At 34.9% G+C, this 27,105-nt stretch overlaps 2 protein-coding genes and 1 non-coding gene across 7 annotated transcripts in view; 2 read left to right on the top strand and 1 right to left on the bottom strand.

Moving 5' to 3' along the window:
- LOC143226644 (carboxypeptidase inhibitor SmCI-like) overlaps window positions 1-27,105 on the top strand; it is a 78,415-nt gene that overhangs the window by 47,417 nt on the left and 3,893 nt on the right. For all 5 annotated transcript variants that reach the window (XM_076457867.1, XM_076457871.1, XM_076457868.1 and 2 more), the window contains one exon: window positions 19,607-19,777. In XM_076457867.1, coding sequence (XP_076313982.1) covers window positions 19,607-19,777 — 171 coding nt within the window. The remainder of the gene's footprint in view (window positions 1-19,606; window positions 19,778-27,105) is intronic.
- LOC143226653 (kunitz-like toxin PcKuz3) lies at window positions 569-1,232 on the bottom strand. Its single transcript, XM_076457886.1, has 2 exons — window positions 1,070-1,232; window positions 569-737 (listed from the first exon to the last, which is right to left on the bottom strand). Exons 1-2 carry the CDS (start codon window positions 1,176-1,178, stop codon window positions 598-600), a joined length of 249 nt encoding a protein of 82 aa, XP_076314001.1. The 5' UTR covers window positions 1,179-1,232; the 3' UTR covers window positions 569-597.
- TRNAT-AGU (transfer RNA threonine (anticodon AGU)) lies at window positions 15,839-15,912 on the top strand. The gene has a single exon. It is a non-coding gene; the product is annotated as a tRNA-Thr (tRNA).

Genomic DNA, 27,105 nt, shown 5'->3' on the forward strand with positions numbered 1-27,105 from the left:
TGCTGTTTGCTTTGAATGTCGCGTGAAGCTACACGAGGGCTATCTGCTCTACCAGTCACTAATGTATGAATGGAAGCCTAAAGGGAAAGCGGATAGTCATCGCCACTCCGGGCAAATCTTGAGCAACTCTTACCAAAAAATAGTGGAATTGAGTATGATTTTATAACGCTCCCACAGCTGAAAGGATGCATGTTTTGACAGGGATTCGTATCAATAAACCTCAGAATGTGACTCTAGCATCTCAACCACATGACCATGACGGGTTTAAATGTTATTATTTTCTATTTGTTTCCATCACAACATCTAAAAGTGTTGACATGAAATCTTTTATGGATGTTGTTCCATTATATTTGTACCGACCTATATTTTAATGTTAAAGAATAATTTCCATTACTTTAAATCAACTTCTGTTTTAAATTCTTCTAATTTATCATTATCTTTGAAACCTAAGGCCATTAATATTCTCCTTCGTTTGAAAAAATTCTTGTCAGAAATTTAAATTCAATATTAGATCCTATATCAAAGCTTACCGAATAACAGTAAGACAATAAACATTTTTTACAAACCTGAAAAAGCAGACAAACAGTATGCTATTGTTTAATATTGCTTTTCGTTCCTGCCACAACCCCCGTAAATAAATTCCTTACACTGGTGGCTTTTTGGATCGTAATAATATCTTGGTATAATAGTTTCACAAGGTCCTGTAACAGGTGGAGACTGGCAGTCTTTATCCAGACCTGTGAAAGTATAATATGATCATTCCCTCTTGAAGTAAGTACGTTTAATATAGTATATCTTAGGATACTAAACACTTTACATAATAACTGTTTAATACACTATATTTACAGCTAGAGTTTTAAACACCAGTTAACGTTTACAGTTAGAATGTTTTTAGACAATTATTTTCACAAGTAGTTCTATCATATCAGACATTTTGTGCCATATAGCTTGATACTAAAATTCTAAAATTTTATTAAAAAACCTAGCAATTAATTTGATGTAATAAAAATGAAATAAATAATTATCACCATGTGATATATTTTTCATGATCGTTACAAACAACTCCTACCTGTTGTTTCTGACAAGTTACACAGTGAACAACTATTGTTATCTCTATATCCATATTTCTCTTCACTTTTCGAAAACTGACTAACATAGACTAAGTCATAACTAACCATGAACACTTTTGTATAAAACTTCTGTCACCAAGTGACATTGACAAGTAATCTAACCTTCACGTGATTTTCTGGAATTATGAAGCTCCGGGAAAACTATTATCTTTAACATTCGTGCCAATGTCCTAAACCGGTTTTATTAACCTTAATACAAGAAAAACACACACTTATGAATAAATTAATAAGAAAAAAATAAAAGAGCGTAAATAACAACAAGGTATTTTTCTCATGTTAGTTGCAGACACCTCTTGTAGAACTCGCAACAAAAATACAACCAAATCTGTGACTACTGAAAAGTAAGAAAACAACCAATACTTTTTATATAATAATCTTTCTCGTTTCTTACTAAAAATATAAGTTTATATCGTGAGTATAAAGTTGAACAAGATCTCAAATCTCTCAAGAGATGGCGGAGCTATGAGTTATACGTCTATACTTTTAAAAGGTCAGAGAATTTCTTTAAATTCTCATAACCAGACTAAAAAATTAGTGTTTCGAACTACTGGACGTTAACTTGGTATCTAGGTGACGGCCAAACATTGTTTTAACATACATTAATGAAGCCATGATCATTAAAAAAAAACTATTATATTTGTTTCATTCGTAAGTTATAGTTTACTTCAAAAAACACTTTAGTGAATAATAATTTAATTTTTTTCAAATTGTACTTTCAGATTTAGCTTTAAAATTTGTTGACAGCTAATTTATTTATTTATAAAATTCTAGTAAAACAGGTTTCGTAAAGCATTGTACAAGTACCATATGCACCCTGGAGTGTCAAGTGCTCTTTGACCTCTTTCTTTACTTATATGGTCATGCAGTGTTGGTCCGAGTGAGCTGACATTCTCCGACCCTTTGTCCATGTACTGGTTTACATTTACAGACATTCTCTTGCTCTACTAGTGGGAAGTATGTGGGTTTTTTCTTTCCTTTCTTATATTATATGAATATTTTTCTCCCTTATTTATTTTTGTGTTCAAAATATATCTTGATTGGAGAGAGGTGATTAAGGCTATCTTCATCATGTATGTTATTGTACTGTGTCTGTCTGGTATAGTTGGTATGTTTGTGTATGAATTTAGATGATGTGGTTCTGGGAACTCTGTATACTGTTGTGAGGAATGTGTTTTGTATTGTCTGCAGCTTGGTTTGGATTATTTTGGTACTTACAGTTATCCAAGCTGAAATTGTATAGTTTATTACTGGTCTAATGTACGTTTTGTAAATTGTTAATATATTGTCTATTGATGCTCCACTGTTCTTACCAGTCAGACTCCTAGCATAGTTGGTTCTTCGCCAGACTTTACTTTTAATTTCACTTACATGGTTAATCAATGTTAATTTTGAGTCGTAGGTTAAACCTAGAAATTTTGCTGATGTGGCAGTCTGAAGTAATGTTCCATTCATATATATTTCAGACTGTAGTTTTTTTGTGTTTTGTCTGCTTTGTAAAGATGACAACTTGTGTTTTTGCTGTATTTATTTTTATTCTGTATTTTTGACAGTTTTCACTTATTCTATTTAGTTGTGGTTGTATGTTTGTGGCTACTAATGTTGTTGTTGTGGCACTTTTCCCAGACTTCCACATCATTAGTGAACTATGGGAAGAATCCATGATTAGGATCCTTCAATGGCAAATTGTTTCCATACATGATGAAACGTACAGGGCTATCCACCCCTCCAAGAGTTACACCAGCTTCTCCATACATGATGAAGAGTACAGGGCTATCCAACCCTCCTTGAGGGACACCAGCTTCTCCATACATGATGAAGAGTACAGGGCTAACCACCCCTCCTTGAGGGACACCAGCTTCTCCATACATTATGAAGAGTACAGGGCTGTCCACCCCTCCATGAGGGACACCAGCTTCTCCATACATGATGAAGAGTACAGGGCTAACCACCCCTGCTTGAGGGACACCAGATTCTCCATACATGATGAAGAGTACAGAGCTAACCACCCCTCCTTGAGGGACACCAGCTTCTCCATACATGATGAAGAGTAGACGGATAATCACCCCTCCATGAGGGACAGCAACTTATCCATACATGATAAAGAGTAGACGGCTAACCACCCCTCCATGAGGGACACCAGCTTCTCCATACATGATGAAGAGTACAGGGCTATCCACCCCTCCATGAGGGACACCAGCTTCTCCATGCATGATGAAGAATAGACGGCTAACCACCCCTCCATGAGGGACACCAGCTTCTCCATACATGATGAAGAGTAGACGGCTAACCACCCCTCCATGAGGGACACCAGCTTCTCCATACATCATGAAGAGTACAGGGCTAACTACCCCTCCTTGAGGGATACCAGCTTCTCCATTCATGATGAAGAGTACAGGGCTATCCACCCCTCCATGAGGGATACCAGCTTCTCCATTCATGATGAAGAGTACAGGGCTAACCACCCCTCCTTGAGGGACACCAGCTTCTCCATACATGATGAAGAGTACAGGGCTATCTACCCCTCCATGAGGGATACCAGCTTCTCCATTCATGATGAAGAGTACAGGGCTAACCACCCCTCCTTGAGGGACACCAGCTTCTCCATACATGATGAAGAGTACAGGGCTATCCACCCCTCCATGAGGGATACCAGCTTCTCCATTCATGATGAAGAGTACAGGGCTAACCACCCCTCCTTGAGGGACACCAGCTCCATACATGATGAAGAGGTACAGGGCTATCTACCCTCCATGAGGGACACCAGCTTCTCCATACATGATGAAGCGTGCAGGGCTAACCACTCCTTCTTGAGGGACACCAGCTTCTCCATACATGATGAAGGTACAGGGCTATCCACCCCTCCATGAAGACACCAGTTTCTCCATACATGATGAAGAGTACAGGGCTATTCACCCCTCCATGAGGGACACCAGCTTCTCAGACATGATGAAGAGTAAGGGCTATCCACCCCTCCTTGAGGGACACCAGCTTCTCCATACATGATGAAGAGTACAGGGCTATCTACCCCTCCATGAGGGACACAAGCTTCTCCATACATGATGAAGCGTACAGGGCTAACCACTCCTTCTTGAGGGACACCAGCTTCTCCATACATGATGAAGAGTACAGGGCTATCCACCCCTCCATGAGGGACACCAGTTTCTCCATACATGATGAAGAGTACAGGGCTATTCACCCCTCCATGAGGGACACCAGCTTCTCCAGACATGATGAAGAGTAAGGGCTATCCACCCCTCCTTGAGGGACACCAGCTTCTCCATACATGATGAAGAGTACAGGGCTATTCACCCCTCCATGAGGGACACCAGCTTCTCCAGACATGATGAAGAGTAAGGGCTATCCACCCCTCCTTGAGGGACACCAGCTTCTCCATACATGATGAAGAGTACAGGGCTATCTACCCCTCCATGAGGGATACCAGCTTCTCCATTCATGATGAAAAGTACAGGGCTATCCACCCCTCCAAGAGTTACACCAGCTTCTCCATACATGATGAAGAGTACAGGGCTATCCAACCCTCCTTGAGGGACACCAGCTTCTCCATACATGATGAAGAGTACAGGGCTAACCACCCCTCCTTGAGGGACACCAGCTTCTCCATACATTATGAAGAGTACAGGGCTGTCCACCCCTCCATGAGGGACACCAGCTTCTCCATACATGATGAAGAGTACAGGGCTAACCACCCCTGCTTGAGGGACACCAGATTCTCCATACATGATGAAGAGTACAGAGCTAACCACCCCTCCTTGAGGGACACCAGCTTCTCCATACATGATGAAGAGTAGACGGATAATCACCCCTCCATGAGGGACAGCAACTTATCCATACATGATAAAGAGTAGACGGCTAACCACCCCTCCATGAGGGACACCAGCTTCTCCATACATGATGAAGAGTAGACGGCTAACCACCCCTCCTTGAGGGACACCAGCTTCTCCATACATGATGAAGAGTAGACGGATAATCACCCCTTCATGAGGGACAGCAACTTATCCATACATGATAAAGAGTAGACGGCTAACCACCCCTCCATGAGGGACACCAGCTTCTCCATACATGATGAAGAGTACAGGGCTATCCACCCCTCCATGAGGGACACCAGCTTCTCCATGCATGATGAAGAATAGACGGCTAACCACCCCTCCATGAGGGACACCAGCTTCTCCATACATGATAAAGAGTAGACGGCTAACCACCCCTCCATGAGGGACACCAGCTTCTCCATACATGATGAAGAGTAGACGGCTAACCACCCCTCCTTGAGGGACACCAGCTTCTCCATACATGATGAAGAGTAGACGGATAATCACCCCTCCATGAGGGACAGCAACTTATCCATACATGATAAAGAGTAGACGGCTAACCACCCCTCCATGAGGGACACCAGCTTCTCCATACATGATGAAGAGTACAGGGCTATCCACCCCTCCATGAGGGACACCAGCTTCTCATGCATGATGAAGAATAGACGGCTAACCACCCTCCATGAGGAACACCAGCTTCTCCATACATGATGAAGGTAGACGGCTAACCACCCCTCCATGAGGGACACCAGCTTCTCCATACATCATGAAGAGAGTACAGGGCTAACTACCCCTCCTTGAGGGATACCAGCTTCTCATTCATGATGAAGAGTACAGGGCTATCCACCCCTCCATGAGGGATACCAGCTTCTCCATTCATGATGAAGAGTACAGGGCTAACCACCCCTCCTTGAGGGACACCAGCTTCTCCATACATGATGAAGAGTACAGGGCTATCTACCCCTCCATGAGGGATACCAGCTTCTCCATTCATGATGAAGAGTACAGGGCTAACCACCCCTCCTTGAGGGACACCAGCTTCTCCATACATGATGAAGAGTACAGGGCTATCCACCCCTTCATGAGGGATACCAGCTTCTCCATTCATGATGAAGAGTACAGGGCTAACCACCCCTCCTTGAGGGACACCAGCTTCTCCATACATGATGAAGAGTACAGAGCTATCTACCCCTCCATGAGGGACACAAGCTTCTCCATACATGATGAAGCGTACAGGGCTAACCACTCCTTCTTGAGGGACACCAGCTTCTCCATACATGATGAAGAGTACAGGGCTATCCACCCCTCCATGAGGGACACCAGTTTCTCCATACATGATGAAGAGTACAGGGCTATTCACCCCTCCATGAGGGACACCAGCTTCTCCAGACATGATGAAGAGTAAGGGCTATCCACCCCTCCTTGAGAGACACCAGCTTCTCCATACATGATGAAGAGTACAGGGCTAACCACCCCTGCTTGAGGGACACCAGATTCTCTATACATGATGAAGAGTACAGAGCTAACCACCCCTCCTTGAGGGACACCAGCTTTACCATTCATGATGAAGAGTGCAGGGCTATCCACCCCTCCATGAGGGACACCAGCTTCTCTATACATGATGAAGAGTAGACGGCTAACCACCCCTCCATGAGGGACGCCAGCTTCTCCATACATGATGAAGAGTACAGGGCTATCCCCCTTCCATGAGAGACACCAGCTTCTCCATACATGATGAAGAGTGCAGGGCTATCCACCTCTCCATGAGGGACACCAGCTTCTCCATACATGATGAAGAGTAGACGGCTAACCACCCCTCCATGAGGGACGCCAGCTTCTCCATACATGATGAAGAGTACAGGGCTATCCACCCCTTCTTGAGGGACACCAGCTTCTCCATTCATGATGAAGAGTACAGGGCTATCCCCCTTCCATGAGGGACACCAGCTTCTCCATACATGATGAAGAGTACAGGGCTATCCACCCCTCCATGACGGACACCAGCTTCTCCATACATGATGAAGAGTACATGGCTATCCACCCCTTCATGAGGGACACCAGCTTCTCCTTACATGATGAAGAATACAGGACTATCCACCCCTCCTTGAGGGACACCAGCTTCTCCATACATGATGAAGAGTAGACGGCTAACCACCCCTTCTTGAGGGACACCAGCTTCTCCATACATGATGAAGAGTACAGGGCTAACCACCCCTCCATGAGGGACACCAGCTTTTGGAGTAAAGTATTAAAGAATGGTTCTCTCTACATTTACTGTGATTTCTAGAAAGTTGGACAGCTAGCAAATAACTCCACGCGGTAGTCACAGTTCATTCATTCGGAACCGTAGACTGCTGTGCCATACAGTGTCAAATACTTTCTTAATGTCAACAAAGAAGGCGACAGTGCATTGTTTATTGTTAAAGCTGTTTAATATCTCTACAGTTAGTCTAACTAAGTAGTTTGTTGTTTGTTTAAATTTTCTGAATCCATTTTGTTCTTCTGGTAATTTTGATGTTATCTCAAAGAATGTGGAGAGTCTATTACTGATTATTATTTTAAGAATTCTGACTACACAGCTGGTCAGGCTGATTGGTCAGTAGCTATTAGTTTTATTGACTGGCTTTCCTACCTTATAAAACTTTAATATATTCTCATGCTTCCAAAAAAACTGCTATGTATCCAGAGGATAGAGATAAGTTGAAAAGTGCTTTCAGGTGATCAAACTATTTCGGAGTGCCTTTTTCTAGGAAGAAGGCTTGTATTTCATCTTCACCTGGAAATTTGTTTTTATTGCTTCATGAAGTTCACGTGTAGATATTTCTTTTGTTAGGATCGTGTCTTCCTAGTTTGTTATGTTTCTTGGGAAAACTGGTTCAAATTGTTCTTTATTGTTTAGTTTATAGTTTGTGACTTTGTTATAAATATAAGTATTTATACTTGGATCAGTATGTATTTTAAAAGTATTACGTATTTCGGTTTTTTCTTTATATTTGTATACTATTGTATTATTGTATTCAAGAGTAGGATATTTCTTTGTGGCTGGATTGTCGTTGGTCAGTCGTCTAAGGTGTGTCCAGAAGATTTTCTAGTCAGTTTTATTGTTTAATTTTGAGCAACACTTATCACATTTATGATTTTTTCGTAACTTTATTTGTGCTCTTATGTGATTCTTTTATGTTGTTAATTTGTGTTTTGGTTTCTCTGTGTTTTGTTATAATTATATATCAACTTAAGAGACTTCTTCCATTATTGTTTGTACAGTTGCATCCAAAGTTAACATTGTTACTGTTGAGATCTCCAATGACTATAGAGTTATGGTTGTGGGAAAATTAAGTAATGTTATGTCTTGTTACTTAAGTGGTGAACAGTATATTCCTGATATTGTTACTTTTGTTGTTTTTATTTACAGAATACCCTTAGTAACATGTTCGTTATTACTGCTCATACTGTGACTGATAGATCTGTTTTATACAGCATCATTATACATCTGTTTTCATCGTTTTTGTTTATTCTGTCTTTCCTTATTGTTGTTATATATTAAAGTTTTGAGGGTCAGTCTCTTGTGTAAGGTCTCATATTTCATGGAACCTATTGCACACCTTGGATGTTGATATACACTACTGTGAACTTTATGTTGTCAGTAGGTATCCTGTAAGTGTTGTTGTTATGTGTGGTATATGAGATATAATCTGTTTTTACAGGATGTCGGCTATCCTATCAATACAGTTGATTGTTTGGTTTGGTTTTGTGTATTCTGTTATAAATTCTGAGATTATGCTTTTGATTATGTTAGTCAACAGGCTTGTTTTGTCAAGTGTGTTAGCGTTTGTTTCTGGGAGTGTGGTATTGTTTTCTTGTGATTTTTGTGTTTGTATTGAGGTATTGTTTTCTTGTGATTTTTGTGTTTGTATTAAAGTTTTGTTTTCTTGTGTAACATTACTTTGTTCCTGCTGTTTTTGTCTTTCGTTTCTTTTTAACATTTGTTCATAATTTATTTTATATGGTAACACTGATACGAACTAATATCTTTCCACATTGGAAGAACAAACTTGTATAAAACGGGAAAAGAAAACAAAGACCACAGGTGTCGCTAGTTGCCAGACACAGAGATATTCGGCGATTTAATAAAATATCGATTATGATTTTTCTGGAGAGCTATTAAGGATTTGGGGCACTGGTAACTAGAATCGGGGCACGGGCATCACGTGCCAGTGTCTAACAAGGTATTAGCTTATTGATATATTTCAAATTATTATTAAAACCACAGAAAACACCAGAATGGTGTGGTTTGTTTTGAAAAAGTGTGTTAAGGTGTTCCACTCGTAATCTGAGAGCCGCGGGATCGAATCCTGGTCGCATCAATCATGTTCGCCCTTTCAGCCGTGGGGACGTTGATAAAAGAGTAGCCCAAGAGTTGGCGGTGGGTGGTGATGACTAGCTGTCTTCCCTCTAGTCTTACATCTTACACTGCTAAATTAGGGACAGCTAGCGCAGATAGCCCTCGTGTAGCTTTGCGCGAAATTCAAAAATAAAGTTTTTGTGGTGAATTTTGTTTTTCCTTTTGGATGTAACAGTTGTAAAACCTTCTTGTACATTTGTGTCTGTCTCACTGTCTGTGTAGTTTACAATAGTATCGTTCTGAATGTTTACAGTTGTCCAAAGTGTTTCTGTTGTTAGTTGTGAGAGAAGCTCCCTCTACCACAGTATTAGATGTTTCTGCTACTTTCTCGTTTTTTGAATTTTCAGACGAATTAGTAAGTTTTATTATTTTTCTTTGGGCTTTTCGTCTTTTTCTAACATTATTTTATTTTGCTTTATCTACTGTGTTTAGTTCTTTCGTTGTTACAGTACATAGAGCGAGAAGGGTGGAGTTTGTATCTCTATTAAGTATTTGGCCAACAACAAAACTAGACTTGTGCTTTTTTCGTCTTATTCCGGAGGCTTGAACAACTTCGAGAACTTTCTCGCGTGGCATCACGTATTTTTTCCCGCTCTATTATTTGAGAATTCTTTAGGTAGCTATCGGTGTACTTTTGTTTGTTTTTAAATTTCGCGCAAAACTACACAAGGTCTATCTGCGCTAGCCGTCCATAATTTAGCAGTTTAAGATCAAAGGGAAGACAGCTAATCATCACCACCCACCGCCAACTCTTTGGATACTCTTTAACTAACAAATAGTGGGATTGATTGTCACGTTATAATGCCTCCACGGCTGAAAGAGGGAGCATGTTTGGTGCGACGGGAATTCGAAAATTAGGAGAGATAGATCGGTTGATCGGTGATAGTAACTTAGAGGATGGCTAGATGTTCCTTGGAAAGCAATGAGAACGAAGTTTGTAACATCTTATTTCAGGAACTCATTACTCCATCATAGCCTCGGTCTTCATTGCGTTCCAAGGAACACTAACCATCCTATAAGTTACTATCACCCCAACCCAATGGCTCAATCTGAAGTTCCTATGTCTTCCTCGTGTGTCTAAAGTGTACGTCAGATTTTAAGTCTGGTTAAACATTGATTTTAACATGATTCTAACAGTAATCACACTTAAGTCTTTCATGTAGTATACACACCTTTTGGGAACAAACTAATTATTCTATCAACAACTGTATGCTATGATTGACTAGTTCTCAAGGCGAACTGATACTGAACATCCAATTAATGTGACGTCTACGTCCGTATCGATGTATTTCATTAAAGATAATTATTCATTCTCCTGAAGTAAAACAGTGAACTTTCCAAAAGCGCTAGAGTTTTATGTCTTGCTTGAAAACATTACATCTGTTACATGTGGTCCTGTGTGATAACTTGTTAACCAGGATTCCCAATGTTTATGTCTGAAATTAAAATCTCTCAACGTCTACAACCTTTGGTAGAGATTAGATACAGGTCAATCAAAGTTTGTATAATTGACAATGACATTTAATCTGGCTCGTGCTCTTTATTTATTGACCTTTATCAATGGTCACTCGGATAGCGGTATATCCGTACAGGGTGTCGTAGAAACTGTACATTCATCATACAGCGTTAAGTCCAAGCTTGATTTGTAGTAGATTTTAAAGGATATTTCAGTTGTAGGTTTTAAATTCCAAAGCTTCATTATATTTCTTTCAAACATAACTGTTGAACTGAATATCAAACTATTTTTACTGTTTAATTATGAATGACAGATGAATGGCTCCAAGTGACACAACGTGATGCCTCTAGATTTACAATACTAGGAAACGCGACTCGATACCCGCGCAAGGCCGATATATCTTCTAGGCCTAAACTTACAAATGGGAACATGTGTTTAATTTTAATATGACGAATTTGAAAAGAAACGTAATGGTACAATTTCAATCGAGTAACTAAATATACACAATAAGTAACATTGTTCCAAATACACCAGTGAAAAACACTGCGCTAGCCGTCCCTAATTTACCAGTGTAAGACTAGAGGGAAGATAGCTAGTCATCACCACCCACCGCCAACTCTTAGGCTACTCTTTCAAATTAAAATACCTTTTACCTTTCTTTCGCCGAACGTATAACTTAGACTTTGAGCCAAATATTTTAAATTTGGACCCATTAGTCCACAAAAACATTTTTCAATAACCAAAATTTCACTTTTGTTCGTTTCAGCAAATTTCATACTCTTGACAATGAAGATCAAAGTTTTTAAACTGACCAAATTTACTTCACTGTCATTGTCTTCCTGATACTGAAGATCTGGACGTTTTTCATCATTTCGTCCATTGTTGTTTATCTCATGGTTGACATCAGTGGTTGTCTTCTGTCTATTCTGAAGGCTGTATAAACATATATACTTAACATGGGTATCATTCAGTTTAGACGTTTTGCCTCTTCCGTTTCTATTTTCAAATGTCTTATCTCGATATCACAATCTAGGGTGTACGTGACAATGTTTGGAGAGCATTACAAGTGTGCAGCAATGTGTCCGAGAGTCTAACCAGCATCACGTGAAACTTTTGTGACGAATCATCTGTTCTACTGACAACTATCTACGTTTGTAAGGCCATTCTATCAAAACAATACTTAACATATAGTTTTAAAGACTGTTTTTACAAGGTTTATTTGTGGATTACTATTATAATAATTTTTTTCAAGGATATATCAGTGATATATGCTAACTCTTTTATATCTTCTTTCTACACAGTTAGGACATTATATGAGTAACTTTTATTACAGTTATTTCAAACCTTAAATTTGATCAGTATGTTCACTCAATCAGAACACTTACCACATACCCTTGATACAAGTATATGTGAATTATAATGAATGATATGTATTTTAACCCTAACTCATTCAGTTGTTAACAGGATCAGTGAGGTGTTACCATAGTGTTGATGTTTACATTGTGTAATGGTATGGAACAATTATTGTTATAAACAACAAAGAACGACAAGTATCGTTTTTTGTCTCAACATCTTCACACAGAACTCTGTATTTATATAAAAAAACTCATCTCTAGGTTTTATATACCATACAGTTTATATATCTGTAAATTAATTCAATAATACAAGCCACTGACACAAACAAATTCATATGGACTCTAAACTATAACCTAAATAACCGTTACTTTGTTTCACTGTAAATAAACAAGTTTGGGTCTAATAACAATGCACTATGTGGTGCTAACAGTATTGTGCTATTAATAACATCTTACTCCTTTGGTATTAACTATAATGTTATACCTTGTGACACGACTATACATTTACTGGTATTAATAATATTAATGTATAACTACTGGACAACATGTTTTCATAATGTTCCATGTTAATGTTATTGTCTACATTCTTGGAACATTTGTTAAGTAAATGTCTGATTAGTAACAGAGAAGGTGGTCGGACAAACATGTACGACTTGTTAAACTAGTCTATAACAGTAATGAACTAACTGGTGTTAACAATACGATGCTGTTATTCAGCAGGTGATCAAACATCCAAACGATCCTGTCCTTTTCGTATTGGTTTTCATTACTTTTAACCGAGTATAAAAATTCGTCACAATGTTCCTATTTTCAATTATAATTGTCACATTGTCACATAGCTTGACACTGAAATTCTAAGGTTCTAATAAAAATGAAACAGCACAATTAACACCATGTGATATATTTTTCCATATCTTTACAAATAACTTCTACCTGTTGTTACTGACAAGTTACACAGTGATATCTCTTGTAGAACAACTAATGTTATCTCTTTACACATATTTGTGTTCGTTAGTCGAAAACTGATAAACAAAGACTAAGTCACAACTAACCACGGACGCTTCTATATAAAACTTCTCACCAAGTGACATTGACAAATAATCTAGCGTTCACGTGACTTTCCGGAGTTGTGAAACTGTGAGCTGTACTACAGTACGTCTGTACTTCAAATTCTCAGAGTCAATCCATAAACAGTCATGTCGAGGTTGAACTTTCAGTGTTTTGAACTACTGGAAGTTAACTTAGATTGTTTACAATCGTGTTATTAACACCGTGGAGATTAAAATGTTATAACATTTGTTTATTTTTATAAGTTTTCATTTTCTACAAAGCAACACTTTAATGAGATATAATTTAAACTGTTATGTCAAAATGTACTTTCAGGTTTTTCGTTAACACTAATTTAAATATTTTATTTTATTATAAAATTCAGGTAAAACCGGTTTCGTAAAACATTGTAAAAGTAACTTCTGTAGTTAGTTAAGTATGTTAAGTCAGGTGAACGTTTGTTTTATTGGGAGAATGAATGAACGTCCAATGAACAGCTGGTATTTGATTTTCCTTTACTGATAAATTTCACGTAAGTTGTATATTGAGCCCTGAGAATTAACTTTATTAACAACTGTAGCTCTGTAACGTAAGTTTATTTTACTTTATTAATAACTTCAGTTGAACTATACTTACATGTAAATTATGTTAAGGAACTACAATTCTTTTTTTAAATTCAAATCAAACCAGTTCAGTCCATCATCATATAAATGAAAGTTGTAGATTTTTAGAGGTCACTGAAGGCTGGAATGTCACATGAAGGTTGAATGACTGGACAATGTCACTTGTAGAGAAGTTTAATATACATGTTCCCGTAGTAACTTGATACATAATTTGTCTCCGTCAGTTCTAGAGTAACGGACGATAAAGATATATCAAAAATGTTGTTCTGTTATAATGTTACTATTTTTATATAAATCCATTGACGAAGTTTTTCATAGTGTTTTCGAGTCTTTTATATCAAGATGTTTGAGGTGGAAATGATTCATATCACAAAACTCCCAAGGAAAATAACATCTTTAGAATACCCTAACTATAGATATTAACTGAATATAAGCTTTAACTTTTAAACTATAAATAAGAGATATGGAAAAATTCGTCAAGTTTTATGTGTGGACTGGATTATTTGCTGTAAGTGTCTGTGACTTGTTGGTGATAAATTTCAACCATAAATAATCAGCATACACTCCACTTTTTGTAAAATATATTATTAAAACGTGTCAAACATATATACATATCTTCGTTGCACTGTTGGTAATCACGGTTGAATCCAGATATTTAAATAATTGTCTTATTTTTTCCGTGATAATTCACACAGGCTCGTTTATTCACTTTACAACGGGATAGAGACCATGTTTCAACAGGTTTTGGTCAAAGAGATCTTGGAAGTTTCTTGTTTCAAATTGACAACTTAGATACGTCAGGAAACTTTAATATTAAACTGAGAAGGAAATTTGGTAATTATAACAATTATTTTTCAAGATGAAAAATTACACATTGTTCCAAAGAAGAATGCCGTCGGTGTTTGGGTAAGAAAAGTTCATACCCTGGAGGGTCAGGTTCTCTGTGACCTCTTTCTCCTCACCGTACTTATGTTCTTGACGGATTGGTATTTATAACTGTGGAACTGAATATTATTTGATCCTTTTCAGGGCAATGTCCATGTATTGTGGCTCGTATGTAGTGGTTATTTTAGTCTATCAGCAGAATGTCAAGTTTGTTGGTGGCATTTTTTAATACATATATAAATAAACTATATATTTATTATTATTTGAAATTTATATTTTTTCTTTTTATTTATTTTTATATTTAAAATATAAGTTAACTGGGGAGAGATATTTAGGACTAGCTTCATCATGTATGAGGTACCTGTCTATTTCGCATAGTAATTCGTTTTTCATCCAATTCTTATAAAAGTACATTATTGTAATATGTAGGAGTCCATCTGGTATTGTTGGCAGGTGATATAGTTCTTGGAACTCTGTATGCAGTTATGAGGAGTGTGTTTTGGATTGTTTATTGTTTATAGTTTAGTTTTAATTATTTTATTGCTTACAGTTATCCATGCTGAAGCTGCATAATCTATTACAGGTCTAATATATGTTTTATTGATTTTTAGTAACGTTATCTGTAGATGCTCCACTGTTTTTACCAGTTGGACTCCTAGCATAGTTAGGTCTTCGCCAGACTTTATTTTTAATTTCGTTCACATGATTGATCCAAGTTAGTTCAGAATAATAGGTTAAACCTAAAAATTTTGCCGATGGGGCAATCTGGAGTAGAGTGCCATTCATATATAATTGTGGCTGTTGTTTTTTGTGGTTTGTAAAATTCCTAAACACTACGAGTTGTGTTTTTGCTGCGTTTATTTTTATTCTATATTTTTGACAGTATTCACTTATTCTATTTTGTTGCGGTTGTATGTTAGTAGCTGCTATCGTGGGTGTTGTGGCACTTTTCCAGACTGCCACATCATCTGCGAACTGTGAGGAGAATCCATGATTTGGATCCCTCAGTGGCATATTGTTTACATACATGATGAAGAGTATAGCGCTAACCACCCCTCCCTGAGGGACACCAGCTTCAGGAGTAAAGTATTCAGAAAATGGTCTTCACCTAACGGCGTCGTGGCTTAGTTGGTTAAAGCGCCTGTCTAGTAAACAGGAGATCGCGAGTTCGATTCTCGCCGGTGCCTATGAAAAGTTATTAAATTTCATTTATTGTTTCAAAGATTGTTTGTTTTTGAATTTCGCGCGAAAGTACTCCAGGACTATCTGGGCTAGCCGTGCGTTAATTTAGCAGCGTGACATTAGGGAAAAGGCAATTTGTCATCACTACCCACCGCAAACTCTTTAGGTGTTCTTTAAACAACGAATAGTGGGATTGTCCGTCACATAATAACGCTCCTATGGCTGAAAGAGCGAGCGTATTTGATGCGACAGGGATTCGAACTCGCGACCCTCAGATTACGAGTCTAAACCACCTGTCTGTTCCTTGCAGAGTCTGTTCCAAACAATTCGGCACTTTGTTCCATAAAATGTACGTCTTATTAAAAAGAAACGGTTCTATTTCAATAAAACAATGTGAACCACATCTTTCGGTTGAACACAAGAAACAAACATTTTTCAAAAACTGAAAATATAAAAAACATACTTATACAAAAAGAAACAAGTTTGGCTGAAGACAAAAACAAATGACGATATTTTTCATGTAAAGAAAACTTACAACAATGTAAAAACTTTTTGAATATTTATTTTAAAAATGTATAAATTTTTGTGGTCGATTTTATTTCATTACCTCATTCAAGTCTTATAGATAAAATTTTCTACAAAGTATGTTTCTAATGGTTTATCAAAGTAATGCCACATTTTAACAACAAATTACCTGCCGTAATAAGTTGAGTGCCTACCCGATACCATCAAGCTTTATGGAATGTCACGCTGTCTGGTGAAGACCACACACAACATGTACGAAACTTGTAATAATTGTTCCAGAACATTGGATGGGTCCATGAACAAATATTTATTCTGTTTTAAATTTCATCAGCCATCGTCAAATATTTATAATTTAAACATAGGTTTGTTGAGTTTATATTACCATTTATTATTAAACGTATAGAGTTCTGCTCGCTATATTCAAAACAACATAATACACCTACAGATAGTCTTTTAAACAATAAATATACAGTTTAAACTTGCCTATTGTTGTCATTTGTATTGCTATATTTAATCTCATTAATAAATAATGACAAAATTTTGGTTGTGATTTCACGAGAACTTGTTTTAAAATAACAGCTCTTAACAATAAAGTTTAAAACTAAATATATTTGCTTCCTTCTGGTATCATCAGTAATACAGCTGAAGTGTATTACAGTTTTATACACTTTCAGTGGGACAGTAAAACATGTTAACATGTGATAAGACAGTAAAATATTAATTTGTTCATTCACTGTTCAGGTAAGGCAGGTTTATACAACTGATTTTAATTCACTGTTCTATATATGTACCAATATTATCCTTACAATTGTTTTTATTTATTATATTAAACCCTGTCATTCTTTGTCTCTTTCAGAAATTATTGTGTTACTTTTATATGTTTTTAGTACGACTAGGGTTATCTCATGATTATATACAAGGAACGTGTTTTTGATATCAGAAACAAGTAATTTTGCAACTCTAGTTCTAATAGTATCCTTTGTAATACCAGATTCAACTGTCATAATTAATAGTATCCTTTGTAATACTAGATTCAACTGTCATAATTAATAGTATCCTTTGTAATACCAGATTCAACTGTCATAATTAATAGTATCCTTTGTAATACTAGATTCAACTGTCATAATTAATATTATCCTTTGTAATACTAGATTCAACTGTCATAATTAATATTATCCTTTGTAATACTAGATTCAACTGTCATAATTAATAGTATCCTTTGTAATACCAGATTCAACTGTCATAATTAATAGTATCCTTTGTAATACTAGATTCAACTGTCATAATTAATAGTATCCTTTGAAATACTAGATTCAACTGTCATAATTAATAGTATTTTTTCTAATACTAGATTCAACTGTCATAATTAATATTATCCTTTGTAATACTAGATTCAACTGTCATAATTAATAGTATCCTTTGTAATACCAGATTCAACTGTCATAATTAATAGTATCCTTTGTAATACTAGATTCAACTGTCATAATTAATAGTATCCTTTGTAATACTATATTCAACTGTCACAATTAAACCGTAAAGATACAGATGTAATTTTATCATTGTTTAACCAGTCAGTTCGTTGCGATAACAATTGTGACGGAATGACGTCACTGCATATCTGTTTTTCTATTGGTCCATCTTCGTTCATTCTTTCTTCATCTTTAAAACACTTTTCAATCGCCCGCTGTTTTCTCAGCCGGTTCACTTCATAATTGATGTGATTATAATGTGACCAATACACTCAGACATAGGTTTTGAATTAAACACTGACGGTTTTATGGTGTCAGAGACCAAACAACAGAAAATGTATATTTTGGACTCGTGTAGTCATATTTGAAGCACAAACGTTCAGCTTGTAGTTCAGTCATCTCTTGACCAATTTGAAATCTAATTGCGGATTTAGACTCACGATTCAAACTTAAATTTTGAGTAATACACGAGACAGCGTATAAAGAAAACTATTGGTTGTTCTAGTAGTGACGTCACATTTTCAATTTGTCAGTAGCCACAGGTGTGGTTATATGTTTGTGACGTGTTCTGTGAGAACTGTCTGCGTGGAACATGAGAAAACTCACTTGTTGTTAGATAAGTTATTTATTTTTATTTCGTGTTAATTTATTGCTAAGTTTATTTTGTTTTATGTTTAATAAAACCGGTTCAGTACATTATCACAAAAGTTAAAGTTTCTAGTTTTTCCGAACTTATACAAGTCCTGAAAGTCGCGTGAAGGTTAGATTATTTGTCAATGTCACTTGATGAGAAGTTTTATATAAAAGCGTCCATGATTAGTTACGACTTAGTCTGTGTTTGTCATTTTTCAACTAACGAAGGTAAATATGTGTAAAGAGATAACATTAGTTGTTCTACTGGGGATAACACTGGGTAACTTGTCAGTAACAACAGGTAGGAGTTGTTTGTAACGATCATGAGGAAAATCATATATATAATAATTATGCTATTTCATTTTTATTTCATAAAATAAATTGATAAATTTTTGAGTATAGCTTTAGAATTTCGATGTCAGGATATGTAGCACACAATGTTTCATATGGTAGAATTACCTGGAAAATAATAGTTTAAAAATATTCTAACTGTGGAGGTAAACTGATGTTAGGTTTAAAACTTTCACTTTTCAATATAGTGTATTAAACAGTTATTATGTATCCTAAGGTATTCTAAATTTAATGTACGTAGAAGGTTTGTTTTTGTTTGCTTTTGAAATTCGCACAAAGCTACTCCAAGGTATCTGTGCTAGCCGTCCCTAATTTAGCAGTGTAAGACTAGAGGAAAGGCAGCTAGTCATCACCACCCACCGCCAACTCTTGGGCTACTCTTGGCCATGCCAGGCCTTACCTAGAAGGAGATGGTGGTCAGGCAAAGCAAGGTTAATACATTCGACTCGCAATCTTAGGGACGCGGGTTCGAATCCAAGTGGCACCAAACATGCTCGCCTTTTAGCCATGTGGGTGTTATGATATAACGGTCCATCCCATTATTCGTTAGCCCAATAGTTGGCGGCCGTGGGTGGTGATCACTAGTTGTCTTCCCTCTAGAATCTCACTGTTAAATTTGGGACGACTAGTGCAGATAGCCCTTGTGTAGCTTTGCGTGAAATTAAAAAAAAAAAAAACCAAACAAACTTCAAGAAGAAATGATCACTTTATACTTTCACAGGTCTGGATAAAGACTGCCAGTCTCCACCTGTTACAGGACCTTGTGAAGCTATTATACCAAGATATTACTACGATCCCGAAAGCCACCAGTGTAAGAAATTTAATTTCGGTGGTTGTGGCGGGAACGGAAACCGATATGAAACAATAGCAGACTGTTTGTCTGCTTGTTCAGGTTTGTTAATAATGTTTAATGTCTTATTGTTGTTCATTAAACTTTGATTTAACTGGAATACAGTAAAGATGTAAGCTATACTTACGGCTGGAATAACTTTATATTAACTGGTGGTAAACCTAACATTATTATCATATCAACTGGTGGTAAACCTAACATTATTATCATATCAACTAGTGGTAAATCTAACATTATTATTATATTAAATAGTGGTAAACCTCACATTATTATTGGGTTGAGGAATAATTCGTGAGCGTTTTTTCAAGTTAAAAAAATATATTCATAAATGAAACGCTTTCACAAAATATTTCATGTCATGTGGTAGATAATTTTTTGCTCTAATAGATGGTGTGTTTGATTTTCATATGTCTTTAATTTTTGCTTTCATTTTCAGCTCATTAAATGGAATGTCAAGTGGACAAAATCGAGCATTTTCGACACCATCTGCTTTTCGCATTTAATTTCTTGCAATTTTGTTTAAAACAATGCATACTATATACCTAGGTATTACATGAAATAAAGTATCATAATAAATGTTTTGGGTGTAATGTGTTCATGCATTGAAGTATTGTATAGTCTTGCATGTAATGCTTGAATGAAATTATTTAAAAACGCTCACGAATTATTCCTCAACCTAATATAATATCAACTGGTGGTAAACCTAACATTATTATTATATCAACTGGTAGTAAACCTAACATTATTATGAAATCAACTAGTTTAAACCTAACATTATTATTGTATCAACTGGTGGTAAACCTAACATTATTATTATATCAACTAGTTGTAAACCTAACATTATTATTATATCAACTAGTGGTAAATCTAACATTATTACTATATGAAGTAGTGGTAAACCTAACATTATTATTATATCAACTAGTGGTAAACCTAACATTATTATTATATCAACTGATGGTAAACCTAACATTATTATTATATCAACTGGTTGTAAACATAACATTATTATAAAATAAACTAGTTGTAAACCTAACGTTATTATTATATCAACTAGTTGTAAACCTAACATTATTATTATATCAACTAGTGGTAAACCTAACATTATTATTACATCAACTAGTGGTAAACCTAACATTATTATTATATAAACTAGTGGTAAATCTAACATTATTATTATATCAACTGGTTGTAAACATAACATTATTATAAAATAAACTAGTTGTAAACCTAACGTTATTATTATATCAACTAGTTGTAAACCTAACATTATTATTATATCAACTGATGGTAAACCTAACATTATTATTATATCAACTGGTTGTAAACATAACATTATTATAAAATAAACTAGTTGTAAACCTAACGTTATTATTATATCAACTAGTTGTAAACCTAACATTATTATTATATCCACTAGTGGTAAACCTAACATTATTATTACATCAACTAGTGGTAAACCTAACATTATTATTATATAAACTAGTGGTAAATCTAACAATATTATTATATGGAGTAGTGGTAAACCTAACATTATTATTACATCAACTAGTGGTAAACCTAACATTATTATTATATCAACTGGTGGTAAACCTAACATTATTATTATATCAACTGGTGGTAAACCTAACATTATTATTATATCAACTGGTGGTAAACCTAACATTATTATTACATCAACTAGTGGTAAACCTAACATTATTATTATATCAACTAGTGGTAAACCTAACATTATTATTATATAAACTAGTGGTAAATCTAACATTATTATTATATGGAGTAGTGGTAAAGCTAACATTATTATTATATCAACTAGTGGTAAACCTAACATTATTATTATATCAACTGGTGGTAAACCTAACATTATTATTATATCACCTGGTGGTAAACCTGACATTATTATTATATCAACTGGTGGTAAACTTGACATTATTATTATATCAACTGGTAGTAAACCTAACATTATTATGAAATCAACTAGTTTAAACCTAACATTAGTATTGTATCAACTGGTGGTAAACCTAACATTATTATTATATCAACTAGTTGTAAACCTGACATTATTATTATATCAACTGGTGGTAAACTTGACATTATTATTATATCAACTGGTGGTAAACCTAACATTATTATTATATCAACTAGTGGTAAACCTAACATTATTATTGTATCAACTGGTGGTAAACCTAACATTATTATTATATCAACTAGTTGTAAACCTAACATTATTATTATATCAACTAGTGGTAAACCTAACATTATTATTATATCAACTAGTGGTAAACCTAACATTATTATTATATCAACTAGTGGTAAACCTGACATTATTATTATATCAACTGGTGGCAAACCTAACATTATTATTATATCAACTGGTGGTAAACCTAACATTATTATTATATCAACTAGTTGTAAACCTAACATTATTATTATATCAACTAGTGGTAAACCTAACATTATTATTATATCAACTGGTGGTAAACCTAACATTATTATTATAACAACTAGTGGTAAACCTAACATTATTATTATATCAACTAGTGGTAAACCTAACATTATTATTATATCACCTGGTGGTAAACCTAACATTATTATTTTATCAACTGGTGGTAAACGTAACATTATTATTATATCAACTGGTGGTAAACCTAACATTATTATTATATCAACTGGTGGTAAACCTAACATTGTTATAAAATCAACTAGTGGTAAACGTAACATTATTATTATATAAACTAGTTGTAAACCTAACATTATTATTATATCAACTAGTTGTAAACCTAACATTATTATTATATCAACTAGTTGTAAACCTAACATTATTATTATATCACCTGGTGGTAAACCTAACATTATTATTTTATCAACTGGTGGTAAACGTAACATTATTATTATATCAACTGGTGGTAAACCTAACATTGTTATTATATCAACTGGTGGTAAACCTAACATTGTTATAAAATCAACTAGTGGTAAACGTAACATTATTATTATATAAACTAGTTGTAAACCTAACATTATTATTATATCAACTAGTTGTAAACCTAACATTATTATTATATAAACTAGTTGTAAACCTAACATTATTATTATATCACCTGGTGGTAAACCTAACATTATTATTTTATCAACTGGTGGTAAACGTAACATTATTATTATATCAACTGGTGGTAAACCTAACATTGTTATTATATCAACTGGTGGTAAACCTAACATTGTTATAAAATTAACTAGTGGTAAACGTAACATTATTATTATATAAACTAGTTGTAAACCTAACATTATTATTATATAAACTAGTTGTAAACGTAACATTATTATTATATCAACTGGTGGTAAACCTAACATTATTATTATATCAACTGGTGATAAACCTAACATTGTTATAAAATCAACTGGTGGCAAACGTAACATTATTATTATATAAACTAGTTGTAAACCTAACATTATTATTATATCAACTAGTTGTAAACCTAACATTATTATTATATCAACTAGTGGTAAACCTAACATTATTATTATATCAACTAGCGGTAAACCTACTATTATTATAATATAAACTAGTGGTAAACCTAACATTATTCTATATAAACACTTCCTATAATAAACTTTTCTATTTATTTAATATTCCTATTGTTTCAATTATTTATACAATTAAATCTGGTTTATTTATTAAACTGGTGATAAAAGTTCTTGCTGCTCTACAATTGTAAACATCTAATATTACATTTCATTCAAACATTTATATTGTTTTCGTTGGTTTATCAAGTAGCTAATATGGCCAGGCATCAATAGGTGGGTTAAGGCGTTCGACTCGTAATCTTAGGGTCACGGGTGGAAGTCCCCGTTACACCAAAGATGCTCGTTCTTTCAGCCGTGGGAGCGTTAGAAATTGAATGGCAATCCCACTATTCCTTGGTAAAAGAGTAGCCCAAGAGTTGGCAGTGGGCGGTGATCACTAGCTGCCTTCCCTCTAGTCTTCCCTATTAAATTATGGATGGTTAGCGCACATAGCCCTCGAATTGCTTTGCGCAAGATTCGAAAACAAATAAAGTAAGTTGCTAATTTAAATTATTGGTTCATAAAACTCAGTAACTGTTTCTGTGTATCTTTCTTCATGAAACGCTTCCGATTCATTGTTATTTCTTTGTTTCGTATCAGTAATTGTTTAGCTTTTTCACTGAGTATGTATTTATAATTAAATACTTCTGCTTAGTTATGAAACTTGTTGTTAAATAAACGGTAAATATTAAAGATTGCACAACACCAGACATTATTGAAAATAATTTACCCTCTAGGTGTTGAATTAAACTGTTAATTTAATAAATAAAACACCTTGTGTGTGAAAAGAGAATAGATTAATTATGAGACTGAAAGAAATAGACTCAATATTAGCTACAAATGTGGTAGCTACACTTAGTTGGTAAGGCGTTTATAGTAAATATTTATTCATTAGTTTGTTAGGCTGCGGTTTTTACTGAATTTATGGCATGATAGTGGGTAAAACAAAATATCAATCAATATACTAAACAACCTCAATAAGAAAGTTACACTCGAAAATTATTAACATTAGCCAAGAGATCGCGACTCTATTATACGGAATAGGTTTTTATCATTAACCAATCCTGGTTCTTTAAACTATATGGTGGTAGTTTTTATCTCTAAAACGCCTATTATAACTTCATTTGTACTTACGCCAAGGAATTTAGATACACAGTTTTTTGTCATTTCCCGTATGCAAGAGGGACGGACGTTACAAACACTATTATTTACACTAATCACTGAAGTAAATAGCACGTAACGTTAAATGCTATTATTAATCAGGAAAATTCCTTAAATATTTAACAAATTTGAGCTTAAAGGTGAGAAATGAACAATACTTTTCTACCTGTATTTTTCTTTTAAAAAAGTCATCTCGAAACTGCTAATCTAAGTTGCTTGATCTAACCAATACAAATGTATATGCACGTGCTTTACCCATATAGTTTAGTTTCTCAATATCAACCACCGTTAATCCGAGTTACAAAACTAAAAACAACTCACCTTTACCTGTGGTAAATATTTTAGACCGACAGATCACGTGAGTTTTAACGTAGGGATGCGCAGAAATGATTGCTCAAAGCTAAGCTGTTTTTGCTCAAGAACTTTTCACGTGTAACTTAGACCACACTTTTCATCTAAGTGCAAACTGTAAGGATGCAACAGTTTACGAAATCTAAATAAAATCCTTTAAATCATGTTTCTCCGTATTTTTAATGCGAATACAAAAACTGTATATTATATATCTGTTCTATTCATTAATGAATTGCATTCAAAATTTGTTTGTAGCTAATGTGCAGCAGAACAAAGTCACTGAAAATATATGATAGTTTCAGTTAACACAGTTAGAGAAAGTGAAAATTGTTAAGACATCTATATGAAACAGATATAGGTGAGGTTAATAAGTACAATTATGAGAAAACTTAAAACTGTACGACCTTGGAAGTAGGTGAAGATGTCTTACAGTCTGTCAGTCATAAAGATGGAGAGGACTAGTAAAAAAAAAATTGTTCTCTAATGGATTATAAGATGTCAATGATTTAAATCCAGTTAGTAAAAGTCTTGTTTTTTATGATTGTATAACGGAAACGAATGGTTGTTTTAAATTTCGCACAAAGCTACACGAGGGTTATCTGCGCTAGCCGTCCTTAATTTAGTAGTGTAAGACGAGAGGGAAGGCAGCTAGTCATCACCACCCATCGCCGACTCTTGGGCTACTTTTTACCAACAGACAGTGGGATTGACTGTAACATTATAACGCCACCACGGCTGAGATAGCGAGCATGTTTGGTGCGACCGGGATTTGAACCCACGATCTTCGGATTACGAGTCAAACGCCTAAATACACTTGGCTCCTGAAACGAGAGATAAAATCGTTTGCTCGTTTCTGAAAAGGAGAAAACGAAACATAAATTTATACCACATTTGTAATTTACCACATTACTCATTACCATACTTGTTATTTACCACATTACTCATTACCACACTTGTTATTTACCACATTGCTCATTACCACACTTGTTATTTACCACATTACTGATTACCACACTTGTTATTTAACACATGACTCATTACCACACTTGTTATTTAACACATTTCTCATTTCCACGTTTGTTATTTTCCAAATTACTCATTACCACATTTGTTAGTTAAAACATTACTCATTACCACATTTGCTATTTAACACATTACTCATTACCACACTTGTTATTTACCACATTGCTCATTACCACACTTGTTATTTACCACATTACTGATTACCACACTTGTTATTTAACACATGACTCATTACCACACTTGTTATTTAACACATTACTCATTTCCACGCTTGTTATTTTCCAAATTACTCATTACCACATTTGTTAGTTAAAACATTACTCATTACCACATTTGCTATTTAACACATTACTCATTACCACATTTGTTATTTAACACATTACTCATTACCACACTTGTTATTTACCACATTACTCATTACCACACCTGTTATTTACCACATTACTCATTACCACACTTGTTATTTACCACATTACTCATTACCACACTTGTTATTTAACACATGACTCATTACCACACTTGTTATTTAACATATTACTCATTACCACACTTCTTATTTAACACATTACTCATTTCCACACTTGTTATTTACCAAATTACTCATTACCACACTTGTTATTTAACACATGACTCATTACCACACTTGTTATTTAACACATTACTCATTACCACACTTGTTATTTAACACATCACTCATTACCACACTTGTTATTTAACACATCACTCATTACCACACTTGTTATTTAACATATTACTCATTACCACACTTGTTATTTAACACATTACTCATTTCCACACTTGTTATTTACCAAATTACTCATTACCACACTTGTTATTTACCAAATTACTCATTACCACACTTGTTATTTAACACATTACTCATTACCACACTTGTTATTTAACACATGACTCATTACCACACTTGTTATTTAACATATTACTCATTACCACACTTCTTATTTAACACATTACTCATTACCACACTTGTTATTTAACACATTACTCATTTCCACACTTGTTATTTACCAAATTACTCATTACCACACTTGTTATTTAACACATTACTCATTTCCACATTTGTTAGTTAAAACATTACTCATTACCACATTTGCTATTTAACACATTACTCATTACCACACTTGTTATTTAACACATTACTCATTACCACACTTGTTATTTACCACATTACTCATTACCACACTTGTTATTTACCACATTACTCATTACCACACTTGTTATTTACCACTTTACTCATTACCACACTTGTTAGTTAC

The sequence above is a fragment of the Tachypleus tridentatus genome, chromosome 9 (genome assembly GCF_004210375.1).
Source record: "Tachypleus tridentatus isolate NWPU-2018 chromosome 9, ASM421037v1, whole genome shotgun sequence".
Classification (NCBI taxonomy): domain Eukaryota; kingdom Metazoa; phylum Arthropoda; class Merostomata; order Xiphosura; family Limulidae; genus Tachypleus; species Tachypleus tridentatus.

Excerpts from the sequence above, each read along its gene's own strand:
- LOC143226653 (XM_076457886.1), bottom strand. The coding sequence starts at position 1,178 with ATGGTTAGTTATGACTTAGTCTATGTTAGTCAGTTTTCGAAAAGTGAA. Across the intron at positions 738-1,069 it reads TAACTTGTCAGAAACAACAG|GTCTGGATAAAGACTGCCAG; the intron begins GTAGGAGTTGTT and ends ATACTTTCACAG.